This window comes from Phodopus roborovskii, unplaced genomic scaffold, assembly GCF_943737965.1.
Source record: "Phodopus roborovskii unplaced genomic scaffold, PHOROB, whole genome shotgun sequence".
Lineage (NCBI taxonomy): Eukaryota > Metazoa > Chordata > Mammalia > Rodentia > Cricetidae > Phodopus > Phodopus roborovskii.
In genome coordinates, this window is record NW_026126434.1 from 8000243 (window position 1) to 8024991 (window position 24749).

General features: G+C 41.4%; 1 protein-coding gene across 6 annotated transcripts in view; it reads left to right on the forward strand.

Moving 5' to 3' along the window:
• Nucleotides 1-24749, forward strand: part of Ascc1 (activating signal cointegrator 1 complex subunit 1) — a 79644-nt gene that overhangs the window by 19483 nt on the left and 35412 nt on the right. For all 6 annotated transcript variants that reach the window (XM_051186766.1, XM_051186762.1, XM_051186761.1 and 3 more), the window contains 2 exons: nucleotides 10555-10691; nucleotides 18115-18234. In XM_051186766.1, coding sequence (XP_051042723.1) covers nucleotides 10555-10691; nucleotides 18115-18234 — 257 coding nt within the window. The remainder of the gene's footprint in view (nucleotides 1-10554; nucleotides 10692-18114; nucleotides 18235-24749) is intronic.

The following is a 24749-nucleotide window of genomic DNA, read 5'->3' on the forward strand; positions in this document are numbered from 1 at the left end:
AGCTTTAGTTTTCTCCCTTCCTGTTAAATCCTTGTTAATTTACTTTTTAATATATATGCCATTAACATACTTTCAAAAGTCAAAACTATATAAAGAATTATGCCAGGTGCACACCTGTAATCCTAGCACTTGGGAGTCAGAGGCAGGTGAATCTTTGTGAGCCTGGTCTACAGAGTGAATTCTAGTACAGCCAGTGCTGTTTGTTATACAGAGAAACCCTGTCTCAAAAAAACAAAAGCAAAACCAGCCAACCAACCAACCAACCAACCAAACAAAAAAGCCCTCCAAAATACGTTTTAAGTATCCATTTCTAGAAATAGGATCACTGGGTGTGTTGCTCTGCTTAGGCCAGTATCACAGAATACAGTGGACTGAGAACTTTATTTTTTCACAGTTCTAGAATCTGAAAGATGAAAACCCAGGTGCAAGCCAGTGAAATGTCTTACTAGATTGCATATGACTTTCCTCTCTGTGTCCTCCTTATTTTTCTTTCTTTATGTAAAGATACCAGCTGTGTTGCATTTGAACTCCATCCAATGACATGAGTTCACTTTTTCTGCTTCAAGGCCCCTTATCTAAACATAGTCCCACTGGGAGTGAGAGCCTTGATATAGGGTGTGGGGGGTGTAGGTTAACACAATTCGGTCTAACACCTTGGTTTTTTTCTTTTTGAGACAGGACATCCCAGGCTGACCTTGAACTAACCCTTCTGTCTTTGCCCTCCAAGTGCTGGGGATATAGGGCATTTTGCATTTCTACTCACACTATGGGGGCACTCATGTCAACACAGTCTGTACTATGAGTGTATTGTCAAGCTTTTGAACTGTCAGTTGATAGGTGAGAAGAAGTATTCAGTATAGTTCTAATTAGTATTTCTTTTTCGTAGTTTATTAAATGCATTTATTGTTAACTAAATGAGAGTCTATAAGACACACTGATATAGCCAGAATTGGGTGGAAATAAAGAACATCATTGGTGCTGCTGCCAACCTGGGGCAGCTGTGTAACAGCTGAAGGATCCCCATGGTGGCAATTCTGGTCTCATGGGACCCAGAACCCTCTCTCCATGGAAACTAGCCTGACACTGGAATGGGGCCTGGGGATCGCCCATGAACATCACTGAGAGATACTTACAATGAAAAACACCTGTAGGTGCTCTCCCCTGACCTCCACTCAGAGCCACTGCCTAATGTTCCCTCCCGTCTTCACAAAGATAGAAGAAATGCAGTGACTTTGCATGGATAAACAAGCTTCCCCAGGACTGTGCTTCCTGAGGGAGAAGGGCAGCAAGGAGGAGCCTCTAGCCCTGAAGCCCACCAAGACCCTGGGGCCCAATATCATGCCAGATCCTCTTGGATCCCTCCTATCCCAGTTTGACAAAAGTCTTGGTTCTTGAGCTCTTGAAGGAGAAAAATTCACACCAGACACAGAGTTGGAGGGCAGACTGTTGTTGCTTCTGTTGCCACAGGGCCTGACCCTTCCCTTGCCAGAGCACTGCCTCCTCCTCAGTTCCCTTTCTCCAGAAGCTGGCTCTCTTACTTAAGTTCCTGCACCCCCACCCTCACTTTTCCCTCCAAGTCAAATTGTGTTTGACTTTTCCTATGCAGGACATGGGCAGACAGTGGTTTGCAGTGTACAGCTGTCAAACTTGAGACTTCTTCATGTGTGTGTTAGGTCCAAAGGAAATTCCAGTTCCCGAAACTTCAAAAGCCAGTCTAGTGAGCTCAACCTAGACTCTAGAAGGATTTCTGACTATTAGATAAAAGCCAGTGTTCCTCAACAACTTGTGAAACAGGTTCTCATTTACTAAAAAGAGTCACTTCCCTTACTTCTGGCAGAAGGGACATATGTCGACTTGTGGCACCTATCAGTATATCAAAGCCCTGCTGGCCTCCAGGTTCCCTTCATATTACAAGTATCTGTTACACACATCAAAGTCCATGATTGTACGCAGTCCTTCTCACCTCCTCTCCTACCCTTAACTCCTTCCAGCTCACAAGCTCCTCTGCCCCAGCCACTCATTCTCCTTATCACCCTGCTAGTCTCCATATATTGGCTGTCTTTCTCTCTGTGCTCTACTCTTGCTTCTCTGACTGTCTTTTCTCTATTCTCTATGCCCTGCTATTCTTCCCTCTTATAGATAGCTCTGGCCAGGTCCAATCTGCTGGCCATGTTTAGTCTACTTGTTTCTCACTCTGCTCTGGACTCATCCAGATGCCCCTGGCTGTTCTTTCTCTCTCATATCTATAATAAAAACCTTCCCCTTAACCTTACCATGGAGTGGTCATGTCATCATTTTTATACAGCCACTGGATAAAGTCTGTGATTTTATTATCTGATGCTCTGATCAGAAAAGGGGAAGTTAGATTGAAGGTTGACAGTACACATCACAAATGTTGTTTAACAACTTTTCATGAGCTGATTGTGACTTTCAATTATGAGGCGGTACTAGTAGAAATATTAAGTTCTGCTGAAGTCCAAAAGTCTAGGAAAGGAACCACTGTCTTTTTTTAAGGGACATCTTCTCAATGATGTCACTGCCAAGTTCAGATCACCCATTGTACTATCAAAATCAGTTTGGGGTGATTAGGTCCCAGTAGGTTAGTCTTAGTTAAGGTTTCTATTACTGTGAAGAGATGCCATGACCACAGCAACTCTTACAAAGGAAAACATTTCATTGGGGCTGGCTTACAGTTCAGAGGTTTAGTCCATCATCTTCATGACAATGTGTGGGCAGACATGTGCTGGAGAAGGAGCCAAGAGTTCTACATCTTGATCCACAGGCGGCAGAAGCAACTGTATTCCACACTGGGCATGGCTTGAGCATATTAGACCTCAAAGCCCACCTCCACAGTGACACACTTCCTTCAACAAGGCCATACCTCCTAATAGTGCCACACCCTATGGGCCAAGTATTCAAACACATGAGTCTATGGGGTCCATTCCTATTCAAACCACCACAGGATTTCTCATTTTAAAGGAGTGGAGATGGATCAGAGGACATAAAATTTGATATTTGCCTTCCCACAAGGTTTCTGATAAGGTGTTTTCATGTGTCCTAGACAGGGAATTCTCTTCCTGGGAGCCAAGAGGAAGTCTGAAAGCTAACAGAAAGAGATGCTTTTAAAGTATAAATCCAGCTGAGAGGCATTCTGTTAGTGACAACCCTCCCCCCAAATATAACTAAATGTTATGTGTACTAACAACATAGCTTTAAAAAAAGTAAAACAAAATTAATGCATTCTTATAAAAATAGTCAGATGTACATGCTACTTCTCTCTTACACACACACACACACACACACACATACACACGCACGCGCGCGCGCGCGCACACACACACACACACACACACACACACACACACACACACAGAGTTTCCTGGCACCTTTATCCTGTGCCTGGCTTGCTTTGACATATTTCGTTGTCTGTATGTCCGATTTTCCCTCATTCCTGCTGGATATCTGCTCTCATTTCTGTGCAGGGTGTTCAGGCGTTGTTCTGGTTTGGGGAGCTGGTTTACAGACAACTTGTCATTGCCTTGGCTTCTGTCCTCTAGCATCCTCTTTGGCTTTTCTTTTGGTCATGGCAGTGACCGTGGTGGGGTGTAGAAATTGATTGTGAGGATGCTGGGATGGTCAGAGGTGGTTCTTATGCCTTCACATTGCTCCTCTTGTTTTAATGAGTGAAATGGCACATTGTCTGTTTGGGATTGGGCTTGTGTGTTTGTGTGTGTGTGTGTGTGGTATCTGTTTATGCCTTTTGTCTACCTAATGGGGTTTTTCTCTAAGTCTTTTGAGGATTTGTTTTTATTTATTCATGTGTATGTGCATGTCTGTATCTGTGTGTGAGCATGAGCATGCTCATGTGGGGTCCAAATGAGGATGTTGGGTGTCCATTTGCATCCTTCTATGCCTACACCTCAGAAACAGGATCTTTTCCTGAACCTGGGACTTGCATCTTTGCTAGGCTGGAAGTACGCACATTTCAGTGATCTTCCTGTTTCCATATCCCCTGAAGTTGGGGTTGCAAGTGTTTGTAGGAAATTCTTGACTTGTTACTAGGGTCCCCAGTTGTATTTGTTGTAGAATTGTACACACTGGAGTCACATAGGGAGCATCACATGCCTTTCCTAATATAGCAGGTATCACTCTGGGTTAGAGCAGGTGGAATGGGATGCCCTGTACTTAGCCTTCCTCAACAGTTTAGAGATGATTGTTGCTTTTACTTTGAGACAGTTTTACTATGGAACCCAGGCTGACCTTAAACTCATGGCCCTCTTGCCTCAGCATCTTGAGTGAATGCTAGCATTACAGGCAATGTTACCACACCCTGTTTTAAAGCTGTTTGTTCCTTAAAATCACCTCCTTAAATTAAATGAGGCAATTTGAGTTGATGGGTAGAATAATAAAACTCCTTCATCAGATACAAAAATAGCTCAGGCTCCATTAACACCTAGAAAATGAGAAATCTATTAACTATTGTTTCAAAGGCAAAAATGAGGCAATGTGTCCTAGGCAAACCAAGAATTATGTGTGGTAAATACATTTCTTTTGGGTGCCTTATTAGGCTAGGGATCCGATTATGGATCTTAAAATTCAAAGCTAGAATTCCTCCTGCTTGCCTTCTATGTAGAATCTCTCTCTCTGTCTCTCTCTATCTCTTTCTCTCTCTCTCTCTCCCCCCCTCTTTTTCTTGTTTTTCATTTACAGAGTAAGGTTCATTAAATATGACAACTACTCTAGTTAAGGTATAAAGTGCCTTTATGGTACACTAGAATTGCTCAACTGGAAGACATTATGCTGACTGAAGACAGCCAGTCATTGAGGTTGTCTTTTGAATGGTTCCTTTCATGTGGTGTATGCAGAATAGACAGATCCATAAACAAATTCAATGAGACACAAGTCACATTAGAGCTTGCCTTCAAGGACAGGAAGTGACCACTTAATGTGTATAGAGTGTTTTGAGGAGATGAAAGGTTTTGAAAATAAGGAGAGCTGGGGAGCTCATGGATTTCAGTCTAGGACTGACCCAGACTCCCTGAATGTGGGTGTTAGGTAGGAGGACTGGGCAGTCTATGGGGCCTCTGGTAATGGATCAGTATTTATCCCTAGTGTATGAATGGACTTTAGGAGCCCTTCTCACATAGAGTGATACTCTCTCAGCCTAGGCATATGGGGGAGGACTTGGGCCCTGCTCCAAATGATATGATAGGCTTTGAAGATCCCCCATGGAAGGCCTCACCCTCCCTGGGGAGCAGAAAGGGAATGGGATGGGTGTTGGTGGGGGGAACAGGGGAGGATGGGAGGGTGAGGGAACTGGAATTGACATGTAAAACAAGCTTGTTTCAAATATAAATTAAAAAATTATCAAGAAAAAAAAGTAAGTAGGGAGAGCCTATTGGTTATACACATGAATATGCTAAATACCACCAAATTTTACATGGTAAAGCAGCCCATTGTATGTGAAGTAAATCGCACTCTAATTTAAAAAGGGCTCAGAAATCATACTCACCTTTTGTGTTTCCCAGGGGCGAAGGAATGAAATGTAAGCAGTGCCAATGCCAGGGAAGGGTGACTGCCTTGGATGTGGTCACATGTTGTCTCCACACTCACTTTCACTCACCCTCCTGCTTGGCAGAACTTACTTGCTGAGCAAAGCCCTACCACTGAGCCTCACATTCAGCCCTCGGAATGTAGTTTAATGCAAAGTATATGTTTGGATATATTGCAGTATCTGCTAAGACAGAAAAAGTTTGAGGCAGGGTATCTCACTATATCGCCCATATTGATTAGAGATTACCACATAAAGAAGGTTGGGCCCAAACTCAAAATCATCCTGCTTAAGCTTTCCAAGTGCTACTGGCTACTGTTACAGATATGCCTCACCACACCCAGTGTGAGCCCTCTACAGTTTATAAAAGAGGGTGTTACTGTGGAGTTAAGTCAATAGGGTAAGTTATTCTTTGGGGAACTCAGAGAGACTCAGTTGCTGTGAAATTGACAAAGCTAATGGCAGACCAAAAAGAGATATTCTTTATTCTTGGAAACTGGCTGACATTTAGCTTGGGCTGGGCTTGAACTCCTCATGTTTCTGTCGTTCCCTCCCTAGAATTATAGACATGTGCTACCACACCCAGGTCAAAAAATACTCTTTTTTTCTTTTTATTTATTCTTCTCTCATACACTATATCCCAACCACACCATCCCTTCTTCTTCTCCTCCCAGTCCCATCCTGTCTAGTTCCCCAGATCCACTGCTCTTCTATTTTCCTTCAGAAAAGAACAGGCATCCCAGGGATATCAACCAAACATGGCATAACAAGATGCAATGAGACTAGGCACAAACCCTCATATCAAGGTCACCCATTAGTAGGAAAAGGGTCCCGAGAGCAAGCAAAAGAGTCAGAGATACACCACTCCCACTTTATACAACTATAACTTGTATACAGAGGACCTAGCACAAGCTCAATGATTGCTGCTTCAGTCTCTGTGAGCTACTGTGAGCCCTGCTTAGTTAATGTCTATGGGCTGTACTCTCCTGGTGTCCTCTACCTTCTTAAACCTACATTTAAAATATTGTGCACTCAGGGCTGGAGAGATGGCTCAGTGTTTAAGAGAATGCACTGTTTATTCAGAAGGCCAGGGTTCAGTTCCCTGCACTCACATCAGACTGTTCACAACCTGTAACTTGAGCTTAAGGGATCCAACATCCTTTGCACTCCAGTCCATGGAATCTGACACCCTCTGCTCTATGCAGGTACCTATGTACACTCAGTGCACATAAACTCACACACATACACAGACAATAAACAAGTTTTAAAGTACCACATTCTCTTTTTCCTGAGAATTTTCTTCTACTGGGCTGTGTATTTATTTAGGGTACCAGAGATTAAAACCAGGACCTCCTGCTTGGGCTATACTACCAAGCTTTGCCCCCAAGTCCCTAAATAGTATGTGAAAATTACATACTATTGGAGATTTCAGCCATAGAGGCCTGGCTTCTGGGAGTCCCAACAAATTGTGTCCAGCCACTCCAGAAAATGTAAAGCTGAAAGGCCTGGAAATAATTTATTCATCTTAACTACATGGGAAAGACAGGGATCAAGCCTCCAATGCCCATTGTGGCAGGTACCAATAGGAGCCTCATATTCACATATTACAGGGGAAGAATTTGTGTAGGGGCATGAGGTATCTATAACTAAAGAGACTTGGTGAAACCATGTCTGGTTCTGTCAGGCTCCTGGATTCTGGGAAGTTTTATTGCTTGGGCAGGCAATTTTGTTGCCCTGAGATGACTATCAGTACTTGGCACATGGATGGAGAGATAGCCTCATCTTGGGATGATCTGTCTGTCACTGTCCTGGCTTTGTCTGGAGATTGCTATTACAGGGACTCCAGTTGTCCCAGAGACTCTGGGAGATACCTTTGTTCCTCTTATCTTGGTGTCTTCATCCAGAGTGGAGGAGGATTACCAGCTTTAGGTGCACATTCGTTAAGTGATTAACATGCAGAATTGAGCAAGAATCTGACCTAAGGTTTTCAAGTATAGAGGAAATAGGTGCAATATGAGCTAGAGCTGTGGGTCATTTTTCCTGCTTTAGCCCCTCATTACACATGTGTCAGGGCCAAGAGAAGAGTCAGTGCTTTGTAGCAAAAGCCTCCTCTAGTCCCTGTCTTACTCTCATCAAATTATCCATTTTAAAGGGAATGGTTCAGTAGTGTTAAATATATTGACAATGCACAAGTGCCAGTGGTATATTGCTTTATAACATTTTATTCTTCCAAAAAGAAATTTCATACCTATTAACAGTTCTGCCCTATCACCCTTATTCTCAACAGCCTCAGTTTTATTGTTTTCCATACTCTAAACATTTGATATAAATGGACTATTAATTATGTGGCCCTTTGGCCCTTGCTTCTTTTATTTAACACCATGTTTCTGAGTTTATCCATATTGTATAGTGTTAGCACTTCTTTTACTTGCTTCTTCAGGTGGGCTACCACATCTTGTTTATTATTTATTTGTTCACATATGTTTAGTTTCATCTCTTGGCTATGTGAATAGTACCTTTAGAAATGTTTCTGATTGGGTCCTTTTTCATTTTCTTGGGCATGTACCTTGGAGTAGAATCTCTGGTTACATGGTGATTCTGTCTTTAACTTTGCAGCAACTGGCAACATGTTTTCACAGTGGCTGAACTGAACTATTTTACTTTCCTGGCATTGTTTGAGGCTGCAATTTCTGGCAACTTTGTCAGTATTTTTCCCCCCCTCTCCATTATTTTGAGAGTTGGTACCTCATTGTGGCTTGCTCTCTATTTCTCTAAATTATTAATGGTGTTGAAGATCTTTGTGCATTATTATTACAGCTCTTTGGGAAGATACCATTAAACCTTCTCTTTTAATTTTTTTTTTATTTTTTTATTTTTTTGATTTTTTTTTAAATTTTATTTAATTTTATATAACAGTCCAATTAAATGAAAACAAACATTTATACACAATATTTGGGAATTTGGGCATCGTTCTTTCCAAACTACTTCCTGCTGGTAAGGGGCGCTGTCTTGGGGGATTCGAAGAAGATTCAGATATCCTGGCTGTAGTCTGTAGGGCTGTTTTGTCCAGCTGTTTTGAATGTAGGATCAGCTTGTACTCTGTTTCAGGCAGTCTGGCGTGATCAAACCACATTAGTCTGGAAGGAATCCACATCTTTTCATTTTCTGTGGAAACAAAAATAGAAATCCTTTTCCCCAGTAACTTGTCCTTCAACTTAAATTTTGGAATCAAAGTCTCTTTTAATTTTTTAAAGTTGTTTGTTTTATTTTGTTTTTTGAGACAGGGTTTATCTTTGTAGCCCTGGCTGTGCTGGAACTTGCTCTGTAGACCAGACAGGCCTTGAATTCAGAGGTCCATCTGTGTCGACCTCCTGAGTGTAGGATTAAAGGTGTTTACCACCACTGCCCAGTAGTTTTCTCTGTTTTAAAGATTAGTTTGTTTGTGTGTTTTTTTTTTTAATTTCAAGAGTTGTATATTTAGGATATTTTAAAAAAGTGTCATTTATTATATATACAGTGTTCTGTGTATATGTATGTCTACACACTAGAAGAGGATACCAGATCTCATTTTAGATGGTTGTGAGCTTCCATATGGTTGCTGGGAATTAAACTCAGCAGCCAGTGCTCTTAACCTCTGAACCATCTCCCTGACCCCCATTTTGCATATTTTATCTTTAACAAATAATGCAAATATCTTTCCCATTCTGTAAACTCTCCTCTTTCTTCCACTCTCTCAACCCTACTTTCTCTTCTCTTTTCCTCCCTCCCCTTCCTTCCCTTTCTTCCCTCCCTTGCCATCCTCTCCCTCCTCCCCTCTTCTTCTCTCCAATACTTCCCTTTCCTTTCCCTCTCCCCTCCCCCCATCCCCTTCCTTCCATTGCTTCCTTTGCCTTGCTGTGTAGTCTAGGTTGACTTTGAACTCATCATCCTCTTGCCTTAGCTTCCTCAGTGCTGGGGCTACAGTTACACCATCTTGTTTAGTTTCCTTTTACTTCTGTACTACTAATGCATTAAATATGTGAATTTGATTAAATTCAGTTTCCCTATATTTTTCTATTTGTTTTTTACTGTCATATCTAAGAACCTGTTGTCAAATGGAGGGTCACAGAAAATTAGTTTTATTTATTCTCTGAAAAATTTGTGGCTTATCTTTATGTGTAAGTCACTGATAGGTTTTGAGTTAGTTTTTATATACAATTTAGGCTCCACCTTTGTTTTTCCCTGTGTAGACATTTCCTGTGTATATGGGTTTATTTTTGTGTTCTCAGTTATATTCATGCCACTTATTTGTGGATTTTGTTTTGAGACAGAGTGTCATTCTATAGCTTTGGATGGCCTGGAACTCATTGAGATTCATCTGTCTCTGCCTTCCCAGTGCTCAACATGCCTAGGTCCGTGTGTGTTTATATGTGTATGATTATATGTGAATATATATGAATGTATACATGATTATATATTGAATCACACACACACACACACACACGTGGGTGTTTTTCCTGCATGTATATCTGTGTGTCACATGTGTTCAGTGCCCATGGAGATTAGAAGAGGGTGTTATATCCCCTGAGACTGGAGTTATAGTTGGTTGGCAGCAGGTTGTATATGCTGGGAATTGAAACTGGGCCCTCTAGAAGAGCATTCTGGTGCTACTAACCACTGAGCATCTCTCCAGCCATTTGCTTGTTTTTTGAGATATGGCTGTCCTAGAATTTGCAGTGATCCTCCTGCCTCAGCCTTCCCAATGCTGAGATTACAGGTTAAACCCACTTACCCTGGTTATATATTTTTGTTTGTTTGTTTTGGGGATGAGCTCTATGTAGTGCTAGCTGGCCCAGAACTTCTGATGTAGACCAGGCTGTCTTGTAGTAGAGAGTCACTTGCTTAAAGGTCTTCTGAAAGCTGGGATTAAAGGGATGCTCCATCACACCTGGCTTTGCTGGGATGGTTCTTGCTATTTGCTTCTATATGAGCTGAGTTTCTTGTTTCTCTTCCTCTAATGACAGGACCGTGGTGTTGACAGCTCCATTTTTCAGAATCCCAAAAAGCTTCACCTAACTATTGGGATGTTGGTGCTTTTAAGTGAACAAGAGATTCAGCAGACGTGTGAGATCCTGCAGCGTTGTAAAGAGGAATTTATTAAGTACGGTACTGGGAACAATGGGAGGGAGGCCAGTCCAGGCTGGGTCTTCAGTATCACAGGCTTGTTTTCAAATGAGGGAGCTGGCTGACATGGAAATCAGCTCATGATAGTCAACAACATGGGTTTGTTGACTCACTCATTAAAGCATATATAAGATCTATCTATTTTATGGGGATGAATGTTTTGCTTGCATATGTGTATGTGCACTTTGTATGTACCTCGTGTCCACAGAGGTCAGAAGGTGTCAGAGCCCCTGGAACTGGAGTGACTGATGGTTGTGAGCCACCATGAGGTGCTGGAAAACAAAGCTTGGTCCCTGCAAGAACAGGTGTTCTTAACTACTGCGTCATCTCTCCAGCCCTGACTCATCTGTAGTAGTTAACAGTAGACTATCAACTGAAGGTTTGAAAATTGACTTAAAGCATGCATTTACAGGTTTCAAATTGTACTAATTGATAGGCAAATTTTGTTCTTAAGCAGAAGTTCCCATTTTTTGGTTCAGAGTAGCATATTACTACAACTTTAGTGGCTTAAGACAACACACATTCATCTGGTTTACAAGCTGTGGGCCAGGAAAGGGGAGGGAGGGCAGCCTAGGCTGGGGTCTTCAGTATCAGGCTTGTTTTTAGATGAGAGCTGAGTGATCTGGAAATTTAATTGTTTATTAACTCATTTCTTTATTTATAAAGAACATACAAACATGCCATGGCACACATGTGAACATCTGAGGACAGCTTTCAGGAGTCAGTTTTCCCCTTCCATCAAGCAGTTCCAGGGTTCAAGCCCAGGTTTAGACTTGCCAGCACCTTTACCTGCTTAGGCTTCTCACTGGTCTGTGTCAGGAGACTTTTATTGATTTCATTGGCCTGAAATCAGAGTCTTGGCAGAGCTGGTTTTTTTTTTTTTTTTTTTTTTTTTTTGCCTTTAAAGTCTAGCTTTTAGAGGTTTCCAAATTATGGCTTCTTTTCCTCACCTTTAATTCTAATAATGCATTTCGTTGTACCTTTAGTTGTCACCTGTGATTACAGCAGGAACAAGCTGTTGGCTTTTAGGACTCTGACTTGATTGAATCCATCTACCTATTATCAAGCCCCTTAACTGAGATGTGAAAGATAGTGGGACCTAGTTCTCTTGGAGGCCTATCACAGTAGCTCAGACAGTACTGCAGCATTCCTTAGGAAAGGATAGAAGGCTCACCTCCACCCTCCTCTCCCCTTTCCTGTTTGTTCTCCCTCTCCTCCTCCATCTCTTCTTGGTCTTACTGGGTTACCTCAGTTGCCTTCCTCAGCCTCTTCAGTAACTGGGATTTTATGTTGCCTGGGCTAGTCTCAGATTTTTAAGGCTCAAACAAATCCTCCAGCCTTAGCTTCTTAGGTACTGGGTATACCACTGTACCTGGTTAAAGTTAAAATAAGAAGAGGAGGAGGAAGGAGAAGAAGAGGAAGGTGGCTGTGATGATACACACATGTAGCTCCTGGAGGCTGAAGCAGGGAAATCTTAAATTTGAAGCCCACCTGACTCATAAGACTACTTCGGAAATGTAAAGATCAGCCTAATGTGGTATGATGGCTCATGCCTGTGAACCCAGGGATGGAAATGGGTATCAGGAGTTCAAGGTTATCCTGACCATGTATGTTAGTTGAAAGGAAGTATGGGCTTCATGAGACCTTGTCTTGAGCAATCAAACAACCTTAGCTGCTCCCCACCCCCATAAAAAGGAGTAAATATCGGTATTTTTGTTTTAGTCAATAAGAACAACAAGCCAGGCATGGGGGCACACTTCTTTCTCATGGCAGTCAGGAGGCAAGGCTGTGTGTTTGAGACTAGCCTGGTTTATATAGCAAGTTTCAGGCCAGCCAGAGTTACACAGTGAGATCCCTTCTTACAAAAAGAAAAACAAACAAAAACAACAACAACTAGGGACTCTCTTGGGCCAGGCTGACTGGTTACTTATTTTTTCAACTGTAGAAATTTAATTTACACATATATCTGACATCGAAGTATCACTTCAAAGAGCCTCCTCTTCCTCTCTCCCTCTCTCTCTCTCTATTTTTCTCAGATGGTTTTTCTTCTCTCCTCAAAGCCAGCTCTTTACATGGGGTTGTGGAGTTGGCAAGGCAGCACCAGCAGGTCTAAGTTGAGGTTGGGCATTCTGTTTGTCCTTCCAGGCTTCATGAAATCAGTCCCTGCCTGCCTTGCCATGAATACACAGCTCATGAAGTAATACAGCTTAACACAGAGAAGCACATAAGCACGGAAGACACTTGCTTCAGAAGTGTCCTGATGGCACTGGCCTTGGCAGTGTTCTGAATATCCTTGGGCATGCTTTGGGAGGAAATGGCTATGATCTTTTTGGCACAGCCATTGTTCCTTCTGGTTTTGGTCATCTTGAAGTTAGGATCCAAAAGTAGCTTTTCTTTCTTTTTAGGATTGATGAGAAATTTGGAAACTAACTCACTCAAATAGACTTTAGCGAATTTTTATTTTTCTTTTGGTTTTTCGATACAGGGTTTCTTTGTGTAGTTTGGAGCCTGTGTTGGCACTTGCTCTGTAAACCAGACTAGCCTGGAACTCACAGAGATCTACCTGCCTCTGCTTCCTTTGCTGGGACTAAAGGAATACTGGTCAGGGAGCTAGGTTCCTGAGCTTTTGTACAGCTTGGGTCTGGGAATCCTACCCAGGAGTGATGAGGAAATGAAGAAATGACAATAAGACAGACATACATTCAAAAAGGCTGGAATTTTGTGGGCAGGACTCTCTGCTGGAGAAGCCTGGAAACTCAACACATTCATTATAAGTAGTTAAATAGGGAGGTATTGTATACAGCTCAAGAGGAGTTATTACATACAGATAAACAAGAAGGCAGGGTTATTATATACAGCTGAACAATGAAGCAGGCTTAGCCTGTCTTGGTGGGAGCAGTCTACAGGGAAGTAGTATTCAGGTCATAAACATGGCAGCAGGGGGGTGGGGATACTCAGTAGACATTTTCTATATATACTGTCAGCCTTCAGACCAGAAAAAGGCTTAGCAACCCTCTCAGCCTCACCCAGGGAAGGCATTTTCACCACCATGGGACTGAAACATTGGGGTCCCTGACATGTCAATAGCACACACTCAGGACTTCATTTACCCAGAGCTTCCTCTGCTTCCCACAGAGGCTCAGTGGATAAAGTACTTCATGTACAAGCATGAGGACCTGAGCTTGTGCCTCCAGAACCCATGAAAAACCAGATGTGAAGCACACATCTGCAGTTCCAGCACTGCTGTGTTGGGATGGGAGGCTGAGATGAAAAACTAGAGATCCTGTCTCAAACAAGGTGGAAAGCTAGGACCACACCTGAGGTTGACCTTTTATCTCCACACAATCACCATGGCATGTGCGTGCGTGCGCGCGCGCACATACACACACACACACACAAACACACACACACAGAGAGAGAGAGGGAGAGAGAGAGAATCTGTATTTTAAGAATCCCCTTATTATATACAGGTGCCATACTGTTCTAACATGGCCCTGTAGAAATGGGTCACCTAAGCTAGGTGTGGTGGTGCACACCTATAATTCCCACATTCTGGAGGCAGAGGCAGGCGGATCTCTGATTTTGAGGGCAACCTGGTCTACAGAGTGAGTTTCAGGACAGCCAGAGCTACATAGAGAAACCCTGTCTCACAAAGAAGAAATTGTTCACTTTGCTCACTAGGTAGAATAAGGCAAAAAGATCTAAAGTTTTTCTCTGTGTTTTGTAGAAGACTCTATAGTGCATTGATTTGTTTGTGGGCCAGTTACCTGTTTTTTGTTTTTTTTTCCTCCTCCTTCTTTCTTTTCTTCCTCCTGCTCCTTTTTGAAAGAAGGCCTCACTATGTAACCCTAGCTAATCTGGAACTCACTATGTAAAGCAGGCTGGCCTTGAACTCACAGACATCCACCTGCCTTTGCCTCCCCAGTGCTGGGGCATTAAAGGTGTGTAACACTACTCCCAGTGTTTTATTTTTTTAAAATCTTACTTAAGACTCAAAATAACTTGGTATTCATCATTAGATAGTTGCAGTTTTCTTCATAAAATAAAAATATTTAAAGGTCTCATACTTCATTATATTCTCAATTCTCTTTTTGCTACACTAAACTGAAAGTAGCTATGTTTTCCTGGCTGCCAGTGGGATAATCCTGCTAAGGAAAAAAAAAAAAAAAAAGTAGAGTTAGATAAAATATTATGTGGTGAAGTATTTGTTCTTCTTGCCTTAAGAAATCCAGGCCACAGGGTTTAAGCATTGAGTTTTAATCCTAAACTATGGGCAGACCTAGCCAAATACATCCCTTTTGTGTATTTAGTGCCTTTTGTGACTCACTGCCAAACCAGAGCCTGGAAACGTGTCAGAGTCAGTATGCACTGGGAATAAAGAATAGTCCTAATAGTTCTAAGACTCTGATGTGACAGGATGAAAAACGGTAATTGTAGTTTTTCAAATTCAGCAAAGCTTTTGAAATAGGACAGCATTGCCCTGCCAGAAATCTGCACTGCATGCAGAAAGATGTTCAAACATGCTCTTTTCAAAAAGCTGGGAAGATTGGAGACCAGCAAGTAAAGTAAAGCAAGCCCCCCCCCCCAATCTCTGAGCGCCCCCAGCCCTCTTCTCCTGCCCCTCTGTGCTTTGTACACTTTTTAAAACATCTACAGTTCAAACTCACTTTTGCGATGTCAGATGTCAGATGAGGGTTAGGGTCAGGTGTCTGGAGTCCTTAGAGACCAGTTTCCCCGAATGATGAGATGTCACCAAAAAAAAAAAAAAAAAAAAAAAAAAAAAAAAAGCATTAAACTCTGGTGAGTAAATTGTTTTTTGTTTTTCACTTAGGTTTGTCTTTTGCCCTCAGCCTTTGCAGTGGTTCCCTTAGGAGGTATGCCAGTGTGTAATGGCATTTCTAACCTGAACCTGCTATACTATAAAGATTTCAAAGTAAAATGTGCAAAGGAATACACGAGAACCAAGAGGATCAATGTAGACTGTGCTGTAGTTTAAGTTGGGATATTAAAAGTAACATGACTTATTTTGGGATTTGATAAAAGTGCAATGCTGTGTGGGCCTTTGAAGGATGTGGGTAGTTGAGATCTGGAGTTAGCTGTTGAAACTAAAGATGCTCTCTACCCAGAACCCAGATTTTTGTTGAAATTCTTAAGCTTGAGGCTCATACAACTCAGTAGATTTTTTTGAATGAATTATTCAGTGTTAAGGAAACTCTGATGATCAAACGTGTCCCTTGTGACTTTTCTCTGTGGGATGTAGACCAGAAACAGGGCAGTGGTGTGGAGTATTTGCTTTGACAAATAAGACCTTCCCCTTGTCAGTTCTGTCTTCTGAAGCCTGAGAGTTCCTTACAGGTGAGAGCTTCAACAAGTAAACCTAAGAGGGACAAGGGCTAGGGAAGAGAAACCAGCTGTGGGCAGATGTTAATTCCTAATTCCTAATTATTGCATCTTTAAGCCACCAAGACAAAGAACATTTATCAGGCAAACCACTGGATTTCTCTCTCATGCTCTTTAATCTTTTTCTTGATGAACTTGTGGGTAGTTTGAAGGTTCTTCCATTTCTGATTAAGTGAGCTTAAGTTCTTCATTTGAAGCATTTAAAATCTTCAGCACTAAGGAAAAGACAGTGAGAGAGAGAGAAATTCGACCTGCAAAGCAAGGTAAAGTGTAATTGTGCTTAAGCATTAAAATTTGGTATGGTTTGATGACATCAGTATACTTGAACAAATTCTAGAAAGATACCAATTTATGATAGTTACTATCTGATTAAAACCAGTAGGCTAGTCTACATAGTGGCTCACACCTATAATGTTAGTTCTTGGGAGATATAAGTTTGCTCAGGTTCAAGCCAGCCTGGGTTACATGCTCCAGGACAGTATATGTCTGTGAGAAGGAGCTGGGAACGAAGCACAATAGTGGGAATATTCTAGGCCACTGTTGGTTCCCATCAATGACAGTTTTTCAGTTTCCAAGGCTGGACTTTCTCATGCTCCCTTAGATCAAACAGGTTGGAACTCTTAGTCCCTGGAGAGGCAAGATCTGCATCCTACCTCAGCACTTGAGACATTGTGGAAAGTGGATCTTCAGTCATCAACCACTCTTAAGATTAAGGGATTGAAGTCTCAGAGGAAGAAACTGAAGCAGGACAGAAAGAGAAAACATTTGGGATGGGGGATTCTTGCTAGCCAAGAGTTAAGAATTTTGATACAATTAACAAGATTTGCTATGAAGATTGCCTACATAAAAATAATACTCTTTTTTTTTCTTTCATTTTTTTTTTTTTAAACAAGTATCTTAGGGTTTCTGTTGCTGTGAAGAGATACCATGACCATGACAATTCTTATAAAGGAAAAAACATTTAATTTGGGTGACTTATATTACATTGTCAGAGGGTTTGTTCAATATCATTATGATGCTACATGGTGTTGTGCAAGCAGACATGGTGTTGGAGAAGGAGCTGAGTGTCCTACATCTTGACTTGCAGGCAACAGAAAGTGGTCTTTCTTAGTGGTGTGATTTGAGTTTATAAGAGGTCTCAAAGCCCATCTCCACAGTGATACACTTCCTCCATAAAGACCAGAACCATGAATGTTACATGTTTCCTTTTTTTTTTTTTAAGTTGCCCTGGTTATGTGTTTTAAGTTCAAAAGTTACCAACTTCATATATGGTTTTTGTTAAGACATTTAGGGTGATTTCTCTCGAGAAACTTGTACCCATATTAGCGTGTACCATCATTTTCCTAGACCTGCCTGCCCCCCTCTTCCTCCCTCTCCCCTTTAATGCCTCTCCTTTAGTCTATATTAAGGCTCCTCCCACATAGACTCAAACATTGCTGTACACACACATGCATACACACACACCCAAAAAACCCAAAACAAAGCAAACAAACAAAACCCCCAAACAATGACTTGGTTCAGCAGCTGTGGTTGGCTGTATTGCCATTCCCTTGAGGCAGTTCCCTAGAAAGGGACTTGCTTGCACAAATTAGTCTAGGAGGCCTTTCATTAATGTGGACAGGTGGTCCTGAAGATGTGTTATTGGTATGCACATCTACTGAGTAAAAGCCTCTTGTAACTTGTAGAAATAATGAAGAGAGATGGGTTTTGAGAGAAGGGCCAGTACAGTAGAATATCCTTGCCAATCATGCCATCCCTTAGCTCTGACTTAGAACTCATCAGTGAGTATCAGAACATGGTGTGGTGCTGAAAATACTCACCTGTATTTTGCAGTTGTGGGCATTCAACATTTAGTAACTTGAAATTAGAAACACAGCTAGAACTCCACTGGTCTGTTCTTGTACTACTTGACTGTGCATATTAACAATCTTTACAATACTGCAGCCTTCTTTGCTTGCACAGATGTGAAAATCTAATTTTTTTTTCCCCCCCTTTGGCAGTGACATTTCTGGTGGCAAACCCCTGGAAGCAGAGATGGCAGGGATCGAGTACATGAATGACGATCCGGGTATGGTGGATGTTCTTTATGCCAAAGTCCACATGAAAGATGGCTCCAACAGGTAGGTTTTAAATGTGTACATATTTGAACTCGTAAGTTCCTAAAAGTTTGGGCCCTTCTAGGCTTTCAGGGCATCATCACCTCAAACTCATAACCTTTCTGTCTAGGATTACATGTGTGCACCAACATGACTGTCTGTTTGTTCATTAAAGCAAGTATGCTAACACATTCAGAGAAGAGTTGGTTGTGGGAGAAAGTGTCAGACTATTAGCTTGAAAGACTCTTTGAATAGTAGGTGTTGACCATAATAGTCAATTTTTTTAAAAATGGAAATGGACTGTGTGTTTATCAGCATAATAGTAGGTGGGAAGGAAGGTCTTGTAGGATGTGTTTCACAGGTGATGTGATGGTAATTTGATGAATACCAAGACAAAATGGGAGGTAAAAGTTTTACTGTCATGGAACTTAAGCTACATAAAATGTTAGGAACAAGATAGTAATGGTAGGCACAGGCCTTTAATTCCAACACTTGGGAGGCAGGGACAGGCAGATCTTTGAGTTTGAAGTCAGCCTGATCTATGGAGCCAGTTGCAGACAGCCTGGAATATACAGAAAAATCCTATTTCAAAAAACAAACAAAGAAAAAAAAAATAAGAACATTACTTGGAGTGTGTTAACATAATCTAAACACCAAGAGTGATAACTGTTTTAATTTTATGATAAATACACCTAAATCCCTCTTAGAAATTCTCCACCTATAACTCAGACTATTTCTTTATCCTTCTTTTTAAATGTTTTTGTTCCATTTATTATTGTGTGTGTGTGTGTGTTCATGTGTGTGTGCATGTGTATGGAGATCAGAGAATGAGTTTGCAGAGAATGAGTTCTTTCTGGCTATTATGTGGGTCCCAGGGATCAAACCCAAGGGGTTCAGGCTTGGCAGCGAGCAGCAAAGCTCTTCTACTCACTGAGTCATCTTATAAATTTTTGTATTTTGTAAATGCTAGGTTAACCAGGGTTACATGAGACTTTGTCTTCATGAAACATAAAAATTCTTCCTTTGGAGAAGTGGTTTGCTAAATTATAAAGGTTTTCTTTATATGTGCTAATGTCACTACCAGTGTTATCAAAACATTTAAACACTGTGAAGTTTCGAAGCCCATGATGAGTGTTATACATTCTCAAATTTTTCTAATTTTCATCTGAAAACTCAAATTTTATAATTGACAGAAACTGTGGATACTTGTTTTCCTTCAAGTTCTTTTTAAAGACTAATACCTCCAAAGTCAGGTGTGGTGGCACATGCCCTTAATCCTAGCACTCAGGAGGCAGAAGCATGCAGATCTCTTGAGAGTTTGAGGCCAACTTGGTCTAACTAGTGAGTTCCAGGACAGCCAAGCATACATAACGAGGTCCTATCTTATAAAACAAAAGCAATAACAAAAAAAGATAAAGAGAAGAAAAGGAAAGAATCTACCACATAGCCAAGTCTGATCAACCACAATTTGCCTGTCAGTGTTCTTTGGTGGGCTCTCTCAAGTGGACAGACATTGGTTCAGTGCCCAGTTCTTCCAGACAGCTGTTTGGTTAAGTGTATAGGCCAAGTGCTTCATACGTAATGTCAGTTGCACCATAGGAATGTTAAAAGGCTTTGTGCTCAAGGAGCAAAATTCAATAAGCTTTATCCTTTTTCTGCGTTATCAAGGATAAATGAAGTTGAAGTTTTTCAAGCTGCCAGTGTTTGGTGAAGACTTACTAGTGAAACACTCAGATGCCCCCACAGTCCCCTGGCTGAGGAAACAGCAGTTCTGCATGTCATTGATTTCTTCATGCTTAGCCCAGGCTGCCTTTAAGCTTTCAATCCTCCTGGCTCAGCCTGCTAAGTGATGGGATTTCAGGGTCATATGACTGTGCACCACGATTACAGATGTTATCCAGTAAAAACAGGAAGAATATGTTGTGTTCCATGCTCAGCATGTGCTCTGCCACTGAACCATGCTCCAGCTAGTGTTTTAAGACTGGTCTTGACGGCAGCCCAGTGACAGTGGCTCAGTGGGTTCAGGTGCTTGATGTTCAAGCCTGGAGACCTGGATTCATGTAAGGGTGGAAGGAATGGCTTCAGAGTGTTGTCATGTGACCTCCACATGTGTGCCTCATGCAACTCCCCACACTGATGAAATTTAAATTTAAAAATAGTTTTGACTTCATGACTCCCTCCCAGTGTCTCAGGACTCCACATATTATACTGGGAGAACTTGTAAGATTCTTAGCTCTTAACACTTGTTACTGAAGACTGCGTCATTTCCAGGGGAAGTGTGCCAGGCAGAGTGGAACCATAAGAGAGCTCATGTGTAGTATGCTTGAGGCCTGGGTTTGGTTCCCAGCACTGTATACAAGTATACTCATATTTTCTTCATGTGATCTTTGCAATATTTGTACAAATTAAAGGCTAGTGTGAAGACACACAGCTCACTGCTGTGAGACTAAATCTGTACTGACTAGTAGGCATGTAGGTAACAGGGAAGCATATAGAAAATTAATTACTTGAGATTATAAATTTTAGTCTACACAATAATGAAAATTTCCTCACCTGTGCTTCAGCTCTGTTTTAAGGCACATGAGGCAGAGACCAGGCAGTCTGGCTTCCAGAGGGAAACAGAGATCTCAGAAAGGATGGTGGACTTACTGCCTTGAGTGTTTTCACTGGGGTTTGCTCTTTGTCCTGCTGCTGAGACCCTGAGTTCTGTAGGTCTTCACATGCACAGGATGACAGATTTGAGAATGAAAACCCACTGACGTGAGTTTCTTTTGAAAACAGTTTTTACACTCCATCTGTCGCCTCACTAATGGAGAGTTCAGGTCTCAGGGGCCAGTTTGGCATAACTTTCCCCACAAAGCCAACTTTTACATATTTGGTGCACTTCCCTTTTGTCAAAGCTTTGTGAATTGAAAGGCGAACTATTTTTGAGTCCACTAACATGATCAATCAAGAATGTTTTGAGTCATTCCCATTTCCTTTATTGTCCTATATTGACTGTTTCTCCTCACAGGAAGGTCCATGTATGTCACTTCAAGATATGTAAGTTCCCCCTTCCCAAATGTATACATTTAAAGAGACATATGTATTCTAAAGCCCTTGTTTGGGTCAGCTTATAAACCTTCTGGAATGTTCCTTTTGTGCAAGGAAATTTGAATTGCTGTGCTAATTGATACAGAAGTAAGATGTGGCCCTTTTTAAAGTGGATTCTTTCTCTTTTGTTTTCTACATCATTTATTAACTTTTTCTTTCTCTTTTGTTCTCTACATCATTTATTGACTAATGGTATTTACTTTTCAGACAGGGTCTCTCACTGAAACTTAAGCCTATAAAGAGGTTTCCGTCTAGTTAGGGCTACATAATGAGACTTTTTTGTTTGTTTTGTTTTTGTTTAATAAGATTGTATAAAGTGAATAATTATAATTGTAAGCCAACAGAAAACATCATTTAAAAGTTAAAAAACTAGCCAGACAGTGGTGGTGCATGCCTTTAATCCCAGAACTTGGGAGGCAGAAGCAGATGGATCTCTGCGAGTTTGAGACCAGCCTGGTCTACAAGAGCTAGTTTCTAGACAGGCCCCAAAGCTACACAGAGAAACCCTGTTTCAAAAAACAAAAACAAACAAACAGTTTCAGAGGTTTAGTCCATTAGCCTCATGGTGGGGAGCATGGCAGACCCAGCAGACATGGTAGCAGAGAGTTCTGCATCCAGAAGGCAGCAGGAAGAGAGAGCCACTGGGCCTGGCTTGTTCTTCTGAAACCTCAGAGCCCACCCTCAGCATTCAAATCTGAGCTTATAGGAGCCATTCCCATTCAAACCACCATAGATGCCATTTTAAAACATTTTTTTGTTAATTCTTTGAGAATGTTATGTATATCTGTCCCTTATCTTTTCCCCTTCCCCTACTTCATGTCCACTTTTAAAAAAAAAATGCTTTAACTTTTTTTGATTTTATGTGGGTGTTTTGCATGCATGTATGCACCACATGTGTGCCTGGTACCCTCAGACACCAGGAGAAGTCAGAGCCTATAGAACTGCAGTTAAAGATGGTTGTAAGCCTCCATTTGGTACCTTGGAATTGAACCTGGATCCTCTGAAAAAAAGCAGCCAGTGTTGTTAACCACTGAGCCTTCTCTCTACCACCCCTTTTCTTAAAAGTAAGCCAATCTACTGGAGTGTGGTCAACCTATTGTTAGCTACACCCTTAAAGAACTCTAAATCTCCCTTTCCCAGTGACCATCAGCTGTCCAAGACTCCTCAGTTAGGGTTGGGACTCCCTTACCCCTTCATGCTGGGTCTTGTACAGACAGTATTCTTTGTAGATGTTACATTGCCCCATGCAGTTCTGTATGAATTTAAAACAAGTCATTTGCTGCATATATAACTGAAAGGGAGGGCCGGGGCAGGAGCCATTGCAGTAGGAATAAGGAGCAGGTACTTAAAGGCCATTTTAGAGGGAACAGGGGCAGGGTGTTTAGAAGCCATTAAAATAGTCTGGGAGAAGCAAGGTGGCTCAAATTAGAGCAGCAGCAGTAGGAATCAATAATTGGATGCAAAAAGTAAAATCTGCTTGATTTGGCATTTTTCTTAAAGTAGGGGGTAGAAAGATGACTAAGCTAGTTTATATCAGGAATACAAAGGACAACTCAGACTAGGAAATCTATAATATTCCTGTCAGATTTTAAAACAATATCTAAATACATGCTTGAAAGGATTTTTCTGGGCACAGTGTCACATTCCTATAATGCCAGCACTCAGAAGGGAGGCCAAGGTGGAGTTCAAGGTCAGTCATAGCTACACTGTGAGTGGGCAAAGGCTCCTGTCACCAAGCTGAAGGACCAGAGTTTGATCTCTAGGACTCATGTGGGGGAACTTCTCAAGTTATTCTCTGAACTTTATACCTGTGTCTGTTCATGTTCACAATTAAATAAATGAATGGAATTGAAAAATAAAAGCAAAACAAAAAAGAAGTAGGTATAGTCTAAGTTGTTGAGAATTGGCAAATAGGAGAGTTGTATTTATGTTTTGAGGTTACGGTTTATAACTGCACATCTCAGTACAGATGTATAATTTGTGTATAATTTGCCCTCTTGCCCTCTCCTTTCACAGCCAAGCCTTTTTTTTTTTTTAAACAGATGAATTAAGTAAAAATTAACTTATCACTCCTTGTTTCCCTGTTTTTTTCCCAGAGTAAAAACTGCCAAGAGTCATTGTCTGTGTGTATTGTTTTAAACAAATAGCACTATATTACACTGTCTTGCAGTTCCTTTTCATACAGGGCCTCATAACCCAGGGCGGCCTTAAACTTCTGTGTAATCAAGAATGACCTTGAACTTCTGACCCACACCTTCTGAGTGCTGGGAGTAAAGGCATAAGCCACCATGATTTTAATCAATCAATCAATCAATCAATCAATCAGTCAATTCATTGGTGTGGGCATCAAAATCAATGCTCAACCAATTGAGTCTTCAGTTCTTCTGATGAGGTGGTCCTGAGAGGCTCTTATCAGTATGCTTAGATGCTTGGAAATCCTACATCAGAGTTTTGAAGCTGTACCTGTACGTCATAGGATTTCTTTGCTGTAAAGTTGCCCATTATCTTGAATCTTTGAATTAATAATTTCCAGTCTGGTATTCAGGTTCTTCCAGCCTGATACCAAGTTAACACTTCAACTTTATAAACTCTTGCCATCCTGTGTATACCTTCCCTGGACATCAACTTGATTCCTTGTCTGTGTCAAATGTCTATCTCTCCTTCTCATCCTCCATTCTTTTTCTCAAGGAGGTGGTCAGATTCTTGATGCTGGAGAGCATTTCCTACTCAGTGTTCTAGAACTAGCATTTTTTGAATAATGCATGGCTTATAGTAATGCTCCCTAAATATTTGATACTTATGGAGGTCATTTATTCATTCAACTGAAATCCAGATGCATTGAGTACTCTCGGCTTCTTGTTCTCATCTCCTGCTCCAGTCCCAGCTCAACTGTAACCACTCTTCTCACCCAAGGTACTTTATGCTGCTGTTATCACCAGTTTACTCTGTAGCCCAGGGTGTCTCCCTTCTTTGTCTGATGATGTTGCCTCACCATCCACAGATGAACACATGAGTGTTTGTGGGACTGTTCTCCTTTTTATGCTTTCCTGCCCTTTCCTAGTTTCCATATGAAAATGTCATAATGAAACCCATTATTCTGTAAACTAAAAAGTTATGAAAAAGAGGCTTGTGAGATGGCTCAGTGGCTAAAGGTGCTTGCAGTCAAGGCTGGCAACTTTGAGTTCAATCCCCAGAACCAACATGGTGGAAGGAAAGAACTAACTCTCACAGGTTGCCCTCTGACCTCTCCACAATGTCACACATGTGGGCACACTTGGCTTGTTTGCTCAGGCGCTCTTTCTCTCTCTTACACATACTCTCTCTCTCTCTCTCTCTCTCTCTCTCTCTCCCTCTCTTACACACACACACACACACACACACACCTCCACAATGTCACACATGTGGGCACACTTGGCTTGTTTGCTCAGGCGCTCTCTCTCTCTCTT